The sequence below is a fragment of the Crocodylus siamensis genome, chromosome 4 (assembly GCF_052110815.1).
Source record: "Crocodylus siamensis isolate JL-2025a chromosome 4, ASM5211081v1, whole genome shotgun sequence".
NCBI classification, from domain to species: domain Eukaryota; kingdom Metazoa; phylum Chordata; order Crocodylia; family Crocodylidae; genus Crocodylus; species Crocodylus siamensis.
The window spans coordinates 152,719,220-152,732,215 of record NC_143398.1 but is presented as its reverse complement, the minus strand read 5'-3'; the positions used below and the strand labels follow the sequence as shown (position 1 = coordinate 152,732,215).

The window sequence follows — 12,996 nt, the reverse complement described above, 5'->3', positions numbered from 1 at the left end:
CAAATGGTATCCTGGTAAGAAACAGTCACTATCATTCATTCCCTGGCCAGGAAGTGGGAGCAGCTGCTCCTTGGTGTGGATGCCAACTCCGCTGGCAGTTTTGTTAAACAGCAGGTGGTCACTCGTGGAGCAGGTGGAACAATTCAGTAAATATTGGCAGTAGTTGGGAAAGAAATGCATACCAGACTGTGCTATTACATGTGTGCCTGCAAACTCCAGGTGAACAGCCAAAGTCTGGAGACAGAAGTGGTTACAGCAGCCCTGGCTCACCGGGAACCCCAGGCAGCCGTTCCCGCACACCTTCCCTGCCAACTCCTCCTGCCAGGGAGCCCAAGAAGGTGGCAGTGGTCCGCACTCCTCCAAAGTCCCCTTCTTCTGCCAAGAGCCGCATGCAGCCGTCTGCTGTCCCCATGCCTGATCTGAAAAATATCAAGTCCAAGATTGGTTCTACTGAAAACCTGAAGCACCAGCCAGGAGGTGGAAAGGTAAATCCTGAGTCTGCTTTCCACAGGGTGTCTCATGGAGTTCTGTTGTGGAGTGAGGAGTTGTCCCTTTGTGTTTAGTGTAGCTTGCTGCACTGTTTAAGCACTAAGCACTGTAGCTTGCTGCCTCAGGGATGACAGGTGCTCACCTCTCATCCAGCCAGCTTCTGGTTTGGAACCTCGTTAAAGGGGGCTGTGTGCTTTTGCTGAAATTTCCTGCCTGGCTGAGTCTGCAGAGCATGTCTGGTCCAGAGAAGAGGCTAGTCTTGCAGAAGTAGAAAGCCTAATTATAGAAGTGCTCAGTGCTCATGATGTCCCTTCTCAGGGGAGTTGGTTGTCTCCAGCCATGCAATTTATTGTCCTATAAATGATAGTTGCTATGCCACATGCCAAAAGATGGTATGTTGTTCCCTCTTTCCTATGCCTTTTGCCTGGGGACAGGAATGGCTCTCACAGGGTGGTGGGAGTGATGCATCCCTCTTGTATTGTCATTGGGGTAGTGGGGATTGGTGACACAGTTGCTGACAATTGAGAAGGTGGGGCTGTGATCAGGTTAATTGCTGCTGACTTACTGGGTGACTGTGGGGCTCTCACTTCAACTCTGCCTTAGCTGCATCATCCCTAGGGTAGATATCATGCTTCATCTAGCTTGTATGATGTGGGGTGTGAGGTGTAATATTTTTGGAAAACGCTTTTAAGACAGTTAGATTGTAGCTGTCCTATATAATGATTTCCCCAGAACTGCAGGCTCCTTTATAATCTCCTGGCTCCTAGAATCCTTGCCAATTGAACAAGATAAGAAAATCATTGGGTTTGATGTGTCTGACACACATCACCTGCTCGGAGACCAGAGGGCAACGCTTAGAGGAATTGTTCCTGTTTTGGCTACCTCTCATCTTTTTCACACATAGCTTGATGGATTAGTTAAGGTAGGCCTTCATCTCCATGAAGAGCAAGTTGGGGGTTGAGCTCAGTAAGCTCTGACTGATCTCAAATTTTCTTTTAGAGTAGCTGATCTGCTCCTTGTAGTACAAGTGTAAGACCCTGGACAGTCGAAGCAAGAGTCTGCTGTCTGTTATCAGCCAGTGTCTCCACTTATTTGTATCTAAGGGAAAAATATTATTTCCTCTCTTCTTGCCTTCAGCTCTCTAATCTCAACCCATGGTCTCCTCAGATTTTTCAAGAGAATCTGGTTTTAGGCTCTTCAGCCTCTGAACTGTCAAGGAAAACCCAGGTACCACAAAACAGCATTGGCCTTCTTCCTTCTGCCGCACTAAGCCTGTGGGATGCTGATGGATGGTCATCTCTAGGGAGACAGAACTAGGCCTTTGACCACTTAGAGGTTCCCTGGCGCTTTAGCAAGGAGTAGGGATTTTGGCGGCTTCAGTCAGTGCCAGTGTGCAGCTTGCACACTGGTGATGATAGCGTCCCTCTAAAGCAAGGACCAGCAACCTTTTAGAGTGATGGGCCATCCCTTACAACCTGTCCACCATTGTGGGCCACTGCTTCCCTCCATATTGCCATCTTCTGCAGCACCTGTGCCCCCATTACTGTCTCTGCCACATGTCACTAACTCCCATCCCCAGTGGCAGTGGGGAGCAGAGGCATGCTTGTGTCTTGGGACAGTGAGGAATAGCTGCTGCTGCTGCAGAGAGAGGTGTAAGTGGCTGTGTAGCACTTGCCACCAATGTATATGCCCAGGAGAGGGTGCTGGGGGAATTAACCCTCTGACTGCACCCACACTCCCCTTGCAGCAGTGTCTTCCATGGCCAGAGCCTTGTACCCTCCCCCTCCATTCTAGTGCTCCACTTCACTGAGTGCCAGGTTGCCCCAGTTGCCCGCTCATATGCTACTGTTGGGGAGGGCTGAATTCAGTAGCAGCAGTAAGCAGTGCCTCCTGTTGAGGGGTTGGAGGGGGAGGGAGAACAAGGAGGGCTGCACAGGGGTAGAGAAAAGGGATGCATCAGGGTGAGCTATCTGCCACTGATGCTCTTGTCACCATGAGCTGAATCCAGTTACCTTACAGGCCAGATCCATCCTGCAGGACTCCTGCTGAGCCCTGTCCTAAAGCTTCTGTGTTCAGTCCATGGCTTTGGGACAAAGGACACTATATTACAAATAAAGTTACTGTTGTTTTCTCTGTGGATTAGTATCCTGTGTTACAGCCAAACAGTTTTTTAGGGATTTGTCAAGTCTGAAAAGACAAGCGACTCATCTGGGGTGTCTAGATGCTGCTACCTGTTAACTTTCCTTCCAGTCAGGCTGACCAGATGTCTGGATGGAAGCAATGGACTTAAGAGATAAGGCTGGGATTTTCAAGGAAGCTGAAGGAGTTAAGGAATTGGGTGTCAAACTCCATGTGAAATGCCAACTTTAGAGTAGTTCTGGATACCTTCTGGGTGGTGTTTTCAGAAGCATTTCAGTGGTTTAGGAACCCAAGTTTCAAAGAAAGCTGGAAGTGACTTGGGTGCAAAAGCCCCTTAGATGTGTTTAAAAAGGTGCCTGTTGATGATGCAATGCATCTCTGGTGTTAGCTGACTACCTTCTGTCTGGGCTGGCCAGGGACACCGGCTCAAAATCCAGTCTGAAGTGAATTCCCTTCCACTTAAAAGTCATGAGAACAGACTCCTAATGTCTTCAGGATCTGCTGTGCTTTCCTTAAGGACAGGATGCTAGAACTTGTGAATACAAGATCACAAACTGGTCTGAAAGCTTCTGCTCACTTATGTTGGATTTTGCAGTTCCCAGGAGCGCAGTGAGGAAAGACATTGTGCAAACAGAAGCCCTTAGGAGCTATGTCCAGACCCTTTTCTCGATGTCCTTTTTCACTGTCACTCTGACCCTTCCCTCCACCCCTTCAAACTACCTCTGAGACTTCAGGCAACTTGGTCCAATTCTACTCTCAGAAGTTTGCCCTGGCAGTCAGCCACCCTTGGGGCACCTGAGGGCAGACTCTGGACTTGCATCTGACATAGCATCACAACTTCAGACATTTTGGGATCAGAATGGGATGCTGGCTTGAAGGGAGCAGTTTCAGAAGGAAATTTTTGTGGGCATAGGCTGGTAAATGTCTATCAGGAGAGTTAATTTATGGAAATAACAATAATTTTCCAAACCAAAGAGCCCCCTGGTTGCACATGTCCCCTATTTTGGACTCTGTTGTAACCGCTTAAAAGGGAGAACTCCGCAGGGATGTTCTGTATGTGTGTGTGCAGGTGGGTATGTATGTTTTGCAGTGGAGGGGAGTGCTGCATTGGAATTGGGCTGCCAGCGAAACTAAAATGGTTCTTTTAAACATGAACAAAGAAAGCAAGTGTTGATCCCCGAGACCTTCAAGAAATAGAAAAAGGAGTGAATGACAAGCAATCAGGCAGTAGCCTTCCCCCACATGCATCATTCTTCCCATTGCCTGCAAGGCAGGTCGCAGAAAAGAGACTGGTCACCCTCTCTGAAGAGCATGGGGCTCCAGAAACTCTCTGAGGGCTGGAAGCACATGGAAGAGACCAGGTAGACCAGGGGTAGGCAAAACACAGCCCACGGACTGGATCCGACCCACAGCTGCACCCCCAGTGCTCCCTGCCCACTCATGCCGGGGCAGCCTGCTTCAGGCTTCTCCTGGCTCTCGCCGGTCCAGGCCCTGGCCAGCCTGCAGCTTCTGGCTGGGCTGTTCCTGGCGTGGCTGCAGCTGGGTGCTGCTCTCTGCATTCGTTGCCTCCAGCAGCGGCTCCTGCTTCTGATCTTGTTCCTGCTGCACCACACCATGCCGTGCTGCGCTGCTCCAGGTGAGCAGTTTCAGCCAGGCAGCTCCTACCCCAGTGTGCAGGGCTTCAGCTTCAGCTCCCAGCTGCCTTCCAGCTGGAACTAGAACTCCATGCACCTTCCAGGAGCAGCACAGCATGGCAGGAGCAGGAGGAGGAGCTGCTGCTGGGGGTAGGGCCTGCACAGCAGTGCCCAGCCAGGCACTGGTGCGGTGGGAGCACAGTGCAGGCTGCCTGGGGTGAGGGGGCTCAGCCTCTTGTGGAGAACCACGGGGGCAGCGTGGACTGCACCACCCAGGCATGCTCTGCTGCACATGCCTCCCTCCCACCCCCTTATGGCTCCCAGGATCTAGTGCCCAGGCAAACCCGTTCCACAGACGCATACACACATATCACCTCCCCTTCCACACGCACCTACAACCCAAAGGCAGGGGCATGTGATCCCAGCCTCTCCTGCTCCTCCCACTTCTGAACGTTGTTCCTTGCCTGCCCCATGGTGAGTTGTTGCCAGGACTGGAAGAAAGCCATTTTGAGTGCCTGTTAATGCAACTGAGCGGCTCAGTAAATATATCACACTGGAATTTATATAGGTTGCATATATGCCACTTGATTTGACTTTTCCATTTAAATAAAAAATGAATATTCTACTAGCACCTTACCAACTAGATACACATTTTACTTTTCACTGCACTTTATTACGTGGCTTTTGGAGTTGGTGCTGGGTTGCAATGAAGATGCTGCTGACATCAGTCACCCTTGGCAGATGCACCTGAGCAGAGCTGATATGCCCTCCTAGATTTCTGTATGATTCTTCAGACTGGATAAACTGGTGGTTCCTCAACCTTTTACATCAGTTGACTGCTGTCAACCCTCAGCACTTTTCACAAACCTTGAAGCAGTCTTATCAAACTTTTAGTTGAAGGAAGGTATGTGATGTGCTCCGGGCCTCTTCCCGAATAGTGGTCTCAGGTCATGGTAACATCTGGATAAGCTTTTCTTGAAGGCTTTGCATCAAAAAGCTACTTTTCAGCGCACTGCCAAAACACCTGCTGTCTTTGAAATTGCAGTAGTTCAGTGGTTTTAAAGTGAAACATCCACTTGCCATTGTGTCTGTTTTCATTACTTATTTCCCCTTTGAAATCGGCTCCCTTTCCTCTGGAGCACTGTGGATGCTGGAGGATCAAGCAAAACCCTTTCATGGCCCCTTGCTGGAGAGCACCACTGCTGCTTGCCATTGCAAAGATTTTCAAGTGCTCTGGCAGGGGTTTGTGTAGGGGATGGCCATGTATCTGTATGGCACATAAGAGCTCTGAATTTGAAGTGCTGCAGCCTACAAGGAACACAGGAGCAGACAAAAAAAGCTGGAGTTTTGTTGTGCACAGCAGCATGATCTAGCAGATGAAGCGCAGGACGGAGAGAGCTAGAAATGGCCTAAGGTATCAACTGTTTGCTGAATGTTCAAGGTATTTTTCTGCATCCCCTAAATTCAGTAGAATGGTACTGAGGATGGCCTGGTTTGCTTTGGAAAGGCAGGCAGCAAATGATAGGAAAGAAAGGGAAATAAAGGTGCTGGAGACAGGGGCCTCTTTGAACACACTGTGTTGGAGGTGACGTGTCCTCTGTGTTATTTAGGAATCTGTAGTGCTGAAGAGTCACTGATGAAAATGCCTTGGTGTTTAAAAATCCACCTCTGCTGAATTTGTTCCTGGGTTTTCAGAATGAATTGTCTCAGGGCTCAAAAAAAGAAAAAGAAAGTACCACACAAGCGGTTTCATCAGTCCTCAATTTTTCTATCCCATTCATTAACCTTTTAAAACAAGTGTAGCCAGGAAGGGCCCTCAAATGTAGCCTGTTGCTGCTAATCATTAAGCCTGCAACAGCCCAGATGCTTTCTGAAGTGTCAGACCCACCTGCATTTATCTTTGCAACATCAAGGACCTCATGTTTGGCTTGATATAATGTGGTCATTTCCTAGAGTGTGGTGCCAGTACAATGGTTCTCATTTCTAGTCAGAGTTATTGATGCTGCTGCTACAAGTAACTCTTTCCTTGTGAAATAAACTTATGTCTTGTCTACATGCAGCTTGAGTGGTGTAGTTTAAGTTGCACCTGGGCAGGGGGTCCAGTTGTCTTGATGTAAAGATGTTTGTTTATGCCCACAGAGTTTTAAAGCCAGAAGGATCATTAGTTCATTTAAGTCCAGTGCCGGGCAGGAAGAAGACTGTATCATGGTGATGTGAGGCATGTTTATGCTGGCATCACTAGGTCCATACTAGAAACTGTATCAGTATAGACCATTTAAGTAAATAAATCACATGACATATTGAAATAATGACATTACATCTGTGCGTAGCCAGGTCTCCCTTTGTGGGGACAGGGCAGACTTCGAGAGTTTCCCTGCAGGTTGTAGCTTGAATTTGCCTGGGTAGGTATGTTATATGCCTCTAGGCATGAATTACAGCAGAGATGACAAATCCCTTCTTCAGCTTCAGCTGTTATGGGCCCATACTCATCCGTGATTTAAAACTCTATGAAGTGGGCAGGCTTCGGTCTCTGTTTCATGATGTTCTCCCTTTTGGGCATCTGGTGGGGTCTTGTGCACACCTGAAGTGCTGCCGAACTTGACTGCCTGCCTGCACGTACTGCAGTTTTCCAGCATATACATCACACCACCAAAAACATATCAAATTGTGGAGGAAAGTTCTTAATGTAAATTTGATTGAATTTTGGTCACCTCTATTGCTGTGATTTCAATATCCTTTTTTTTGTTGCATACTTTTTAATGTGTAAATCATGCTTTAACTTCCCACCTCTATTTCTTTTTGGGGGAGAACATGTAATATACCAGGAATTGCAGTACCTGCAAGCTCTGAACATACTGCTTCTTCGGGCTTTGTGCTCTTCCCAAATGTTTCCTGCGGTTTGCCGTCATTCAGTGCTCGTGCAGCATTCAAAGGCAGGGCTGCAGTGCCCCTAAGGATGGGTGGGAAGCTGCCTTGTGCAGATTCATGCCACTCTGTGGCTGGGCAGCATTTGTCTCTGAGGATTTGCCTGTCTCATTGCCTACCACATCAGAGGTGGTTCCTACCATCTTCATGCAGATTCTCACCTCACCACACCCATACCCTCCTGCTCAGCATGTTCCCCTCTGTGTGTGGCAAAGGCGGTGCAGAGAGCTGTTTTTTGTATGTTCTCTTACCTTGTAGAATAGGGCCGCCTGTGCTGGAGACAGATGATTCCCATTGAGTGCAATCTCTGGGCTGCTCACCTTTGCCAGTCACTGGAGAATCTGCCTTCAGCTTCCTTGAGCAGAGAGAATGCAGCATTGAACCAGCACGTGATCATTGGGAGCTTCCTTTTTGAGTCAGTTAACGTGTCATTGGTCTGGGGACAGTGATGCTGTTACTCATGTTCTTTTCTGGCTATCGAAGGTGCAGATTGTTAATAAGAAGCTGGACCTTGGCAGCGTTCAAGCCAGGTGTGGCTCAAAGGATAATATCAAACACGTCCCAGGAGGCGGCAGTGTGAGTACCTTCACACCTTGATGCACTGTAATAGAATTGGCATGACTCTGCACTAACCCGCCAATGCTATCTCTAGTGACCGCGTGCTCAGATAGCGATTGGGGACGTGCGATGAATTAACTCATTAACATGGAAGACCCAGTTAGATAAAGTCTAACAAGTCCTGTACCTGCTGTTGCCTAGGCAGAGCTAACTAAAACCCTTCTAGAACGAGTGGAAGAGAACAGCCCAGTTAATCCAAAGGTTTCTGGGTGTCTGGAAGTACAGGTGCTTTATTGCCTGCAGTGCAGAATAACACTAACAGGTTTTAAGGGACTATTAATGCTTGCCACATGCTGACTAGGACTGTAGATGGATATTTTCTGACATGCAGGCAAATAGAAGCTCTGTTTTTATTTCCCACTGAAATTGCATCAGACATGAAGGGCCAGTCGCCAACCAGATTTTGATACACACTGAAGCAGGTATAATCCATGGGTTGCATGGTCCCTTCATGGAATATCCCTCCAGCATGCTTTAGGCAGGTGCTTACAGGAATTGGTCACAAAGCATTGCTGGACTCACAGATTTGGATGTAGAAGTTTACTACTCTCTACAGGTCCAGGCAATGTTTCTGCCTCCCTTTTTAATCTGAAGTAGCCAAATTCATCTCTCAGTTACACCACCAGAAATCAGAAGTATTTCTCCTAAAATCAGGGAGCTTACATCAGTGTTTCTGAAAGCAGAATTTAGCTCTTGGAGAGAAGATGACAGACCCAAGTGCAGATGTCACAGAAATGGTCACCAGCATGTCCCTAGAGAGGTGGGCCCTCCCTGCCCTGTGTGACCAGCATCTGGGAGCTGTCCTGCACTCAGCAGAAGGCCCTCAGTCTTTTCAAACAAATGTAAAACAAAAAGGGAAGTACATTTCCCTCCGGCATTCTGAAGGGTCAGTCACTCAAGCCTTCGAAACACAACTGGGCTTGCCACTGGATGGTTAAATAGGTTGCCATTTGTTTATGTCTTCAGTGGCCAAAAGAGCTGGCCCATCAGAGGTTAAAGCACTCCCTGAAATTAGTCTCCTGCCTGCTTTGGAAGGGGGATGGGGGCTGCACATTCTCAGTCCTGGGGCCCAGTGTGATCTTTGGCTGGCTTTTACCCCAGATCCACGGTGCTGCCACCATGTGTTTTGTCAGAGGCCAGCACTTGTCCCATGCACCCTGTTCCCTGGCTTCTGATTAAGTCTAATGCAGGCAAGTGAATTCCTGCTCCTCACCCATGAGAACACAGCCAGTGAGTGGAAAATGAGCTGTTGCTACAGCAACATACTTTTTTCCTTTAAGCTGACAGGGCAAGCAGTGCAGCATGACCCTCTAATACTGCTTCCCCAGCAAGAGGCATCAAGGAAAGGAGTCCTGCCCCTGAAGCTGGGCTCTGGCCATTGGTGGCGTGTAGGGGATGCACATGCACCCCCTGAGAGAGGCTGCGCGCCCCTTGGAAGCACCATCCGCGAAACTGGAAGTGCCGGCAAAAGTGCTGGTGGTTCTGCACTCAATGATCGGCCGCAGGGGGACCCCCTGCCCCCCCAGACTGATCGGCTGCAGGGAGACAACCCCCGCCCCCCCCCGTCAGTGATCTAGCGCACCCCCAGACTTGGGAGGAACCAGTCGCCCATGGCTCTGGCACATCTCTCCATGTGTCCATTGTCCTCCCCTCTGCCACTTAAGGTCTGTAGAAGGTGCCAAGAGAAAGGCAGAGAAGTGCTGTTTGCACATTGCTTTGAAGGTGGCCAGCACAGAGGATGCCAAGTCTTGCTCTGAAATCACTCCTTATAGCTCACAAATGTCTGAGTCAAGCTTTTATCACGTGGTTTTTGGTTCCAGCTGAAAGCAATGGTGTGTTCCTGGGAGGCACAGGGGAGCTCTGGGTACAACAGTGTCTCCTGTGCCTTGAGTCTCCTGTTCCTTGCCTTGTTGGACAAAGTTCAGCTGTAAATCTGTATGTGGGTTAAAAGAGCGATTTTTCCTGTCTGCATGCTCATTCCCAGTGTTCTCCCCCGTGAAGCCAAATCCCAGGATGTTCTTCTCTTCCATTTTCTCTCTCCCTTGCATGTGAGATGTGCCCTTTGGTCTTTGCATGCAAGAACTGCGTACTCAGATGTGTCTCGCTCTGACTGTGTTTTGAGCTGCCAGGGGTTGTGACATGCTAGCTTTAATTAACCAGAGCTCAGATATTCAGTGGGTGAGGATGTCAGTCTTCCGGCATCTAAAAATATAAGTTTCAGGTTAAATGTTTCACCATAAGGCTGATGCCTGCCAACAAGCCATGTGTGCACTGCTTTCAGACCTGGCTCAGAATGAATCTTGAGCACCGTTTTTTGACAGAAAAGAGAGACTTTCCAGGTGGGAACTGGAAATGGCAGCAATGTGAGCTGTGCTCTTCTGGAGATGGTTGAGTGAAAGACTAGGGGAAGCGTGTTCAGTCCACAGCATCCGAAGCTGAAATGCATCCTGCCTGTGCAACAAGCACCTGCCTGGTGCTTGAACTGTCAAGCCAGCACCTGCAGCTTTGGAGCCCCCAGGCCTGTTTCCAGACAGAGTGACTTCATGCAGATAGCAGGCCAGCCTCTTACCCTCCCAGAATGGAGGGACTTTGGTATTTAGTTTTTGGATGTATTTTGTTTTTGGAGGCACAGTTTTCATGGTGAGTAAGGACTGGGCTCATAAGATCTGATGGTCCAGTAACTTTCAGGTCCAGAATAACTAGCTGCCAGCCAAGCCTTCCTTGTGCTGGTGTTACACAGTCGTGTTGCCAAAAAGTAACCTGGTTTAAAGCAACTCGGAGATGGCGCCTTTCCCTCCTGTATTCTGCTCCTAATGTGGCTGGTGTGTGTGTGTGTGTGCGTGCTCAGATTCCTCTGTCTCAGATCATCTCAAGTCTAACCTGTTACCAGCTTGTTCCATGTTTTCAACTGTGGCATTTAGCTCGCAATTTAACTGCTAAGCAAGCTTCAGCCTAACTGTCCATTTTGTGTGTAATTGCAACGGTCTTGCATAACCAGTTCACATGTTTCCAAAGGCTGATACGACATATCCAAAAAACTCCAGATGCTCAGTGTCATGTGATGAGAAATCTTAGAACTTGGTGGTTTAAATGAAATGGTTAGATGCTGCATTCAGACATGTAACATTTTTTAAAAAGTCACTTTAAATAATAATACATGCTACTGTTTTAATGTCCTGCATTAGAGCAATCACTTAAATATATTTTCCTGCACTGTATTTATTATTTGTATTATTTTAAAACAAACAAGCCCTTTAATTCCATTTCTGCATTTTCAGAAATGCATATTACAGTCATTTTAAAAAAAATGCTGTGCCCATTGACCATTTCTATTCTTTCAGTTTTTGAGGACATAGAGTTTAAGTTTTACATCAGCAAAGGTATTTATTTTATTATTTTTACATTTCTGTCTAGTCTTTCTCTTTGGAATGATTTTTATAATGTGAAACTTGATTAATCAGCATTCCACTTTTTTTCTTTTCACTGAAGCACTTTATTAAACTGCCTCTCCTTTCCCCCTCCCAGGAGAGGTGATCTTATGCATGCCGACATTTTAGACAGGTTACTGCACATGGGCTTTAACGATTTCACAGTTTCTGGTGGCAGCTTCTTCTGTAATTGCTGGTGTATTAATAAGCTGGGAGTCTAAACTGCTTTGTCTCAAATACAGATCAGGCTCCGGTGTTTTTTACCCCCTCTCCCCTTTTGTTAAAAAATCATTGGTGGTGCTAAAAATTGCATGTCCTTTTCCTTTTTTATATGACCAGGTGCAAATTGTTTACAAGCCAGTAGACCTGAGCCACGTGACATCCAAATGTGGTTCCTTGGGCAACATTCATCATAAACCAGGTATTGCTCCTGACTTCTTAGTGCCCAGGGGATATTCCAGGGGCTTTCCCAAAAGAGCTTGTCACATCATGTCAGTTGTTTAGGTTGCACGTGTTGTGGGGAAGGAGGGGAGGTAAAGTTGGCTGTTCTGCGTGTTTACAGCCCTGGGTGCAGCAATGCTGACGTTGATGTAACTCCTTTAAGGGCTGCCATCATGAGAAGTTGCAGAAGAGGATTACGTGGCCACTTACCCAGGACAGCATGGACTTTGCACGTGCTACCAGTGATTCAGTGCATGCAGTTGTCAGTTGGATCATGGGCTCCCAGCCTTCTCCCAAGGTTGCACCCCCGGTGCACAACATGCAGCACACTTCAGGCAGTCATGCCATGTTACGCATGTGAGGCCCACAGAGGCCATGAATGCAGGCATAGACCACTAGCTGCCACCTGCTGGCAGCCATTCACATTTTTGCTTTCTCTTCCAGGTGGTGGCCAGGTGGAGGTGAAGTCTGAGAAACTGGACTTCAAAGACAAGGTGCATTCGAAAATTGGGTCATTAGACAACATCACCCATGTTCCTGGAGGGGGCAATAAAAAGGTAGGATGTTGCCCAGAACCGAGAGTTTTCCCAGTCCTTGCAGGGCCCTGTGCTCCGTGCCCCCTCAAGTCTGGGGCCAGCCATTGCTGTAGCAGCTCTGCACATCCAGCCCCTGTTGCACCAAGACCTCCTCTTCTCTGAAGGTGAGGTTCTGCTGGTTGCCTTGCCCTCGCTCCATTCACAGCATCACAAACAAGTGTGTGCAGCTGCTAAAACAGGCCACTGTCCAAGCTGAGCACTGCTGCTGCTGCCCATTAGAGATCAGGGTTTAAAGGATGTCATCCTCAAAAAGTAGGACTCCTGCTCAGCCCCGTGGCCTCAGCCCTCTGCCCAAGTCAGTTGGACTTCAGGTCACAGAAGCACGTTGCTTAAGATGGATGCAGACCTTCTGACTGAGGTGGTCTTCTACACGTGTTAAAATTATCCAAAAGCACTACAGCATGTGCAGTAAGGAGCCACCCCTTACACACACACTCTGTGGAGCCATAGTTACAAACCGAGCCATGTGCATTTGGGTGTTTCTCTAGAAGGACAGCTTTGCAGGTGAGCCAGCATTTCAGAGACAAGGTCTCTTCCTGCCGCCAGGCAAAACAGCTGAGCCATAGAGCTGCAAGATATCCGACAGCCCGGTGTGTGTGTGTGTGCGCGTGTGTGGGGTAACTTAGTGCTATACTTGCAGAAAGCAACCTCAGCATGGAGAAACGTTTCACTTTGGGTGGCGAGTTTGGCCATTCAGCAGGCGGGGGTGGGCATGATTAATGACTG

The 12,996-nt window shown here is 48.2% G+C and overlaps 1 protein-coding gene across 19 annotated transcripts in view; it reads left to right on the top strand.

The window, feature by feature from the left end:
* The window catches only part of MAPT (microtubule associated protein tau), a 129,476-nt gene that overhangs the window by 106,912 nt on the left and 9,568 nt on the right, over positions 1-12,996 (top strand). For 14 of the 19 annotated variants that reach the window (XM_090044209.1, XM_090044212.1, XM_090044208.1 and 11 more), the window contains 4 exons: positions 220-485; positions 7,671-7,763; positions 11,573-11,654; positions 12,119-12,231. In XM_090044209.1, coding sequence (XP_089900335.1) covers positions 220-485; positions 7,671-7,763; positions 11,573-11,654; positions 12,119-12,231 — 554 coding nt within the window. Of the gene's footprint in view, positions 1-219; positions 486-7,670; positions 7,764-11,146; positions 11,186-11,572; positions 11,655-12,118; positions 12,232-12,996 lie in introns of those variants that run through there. The other 5 variants (XM_090044206.1, XM_090044220.1, XM_090044219.1 and 2 more) reach the window with 2 other exon arrangements.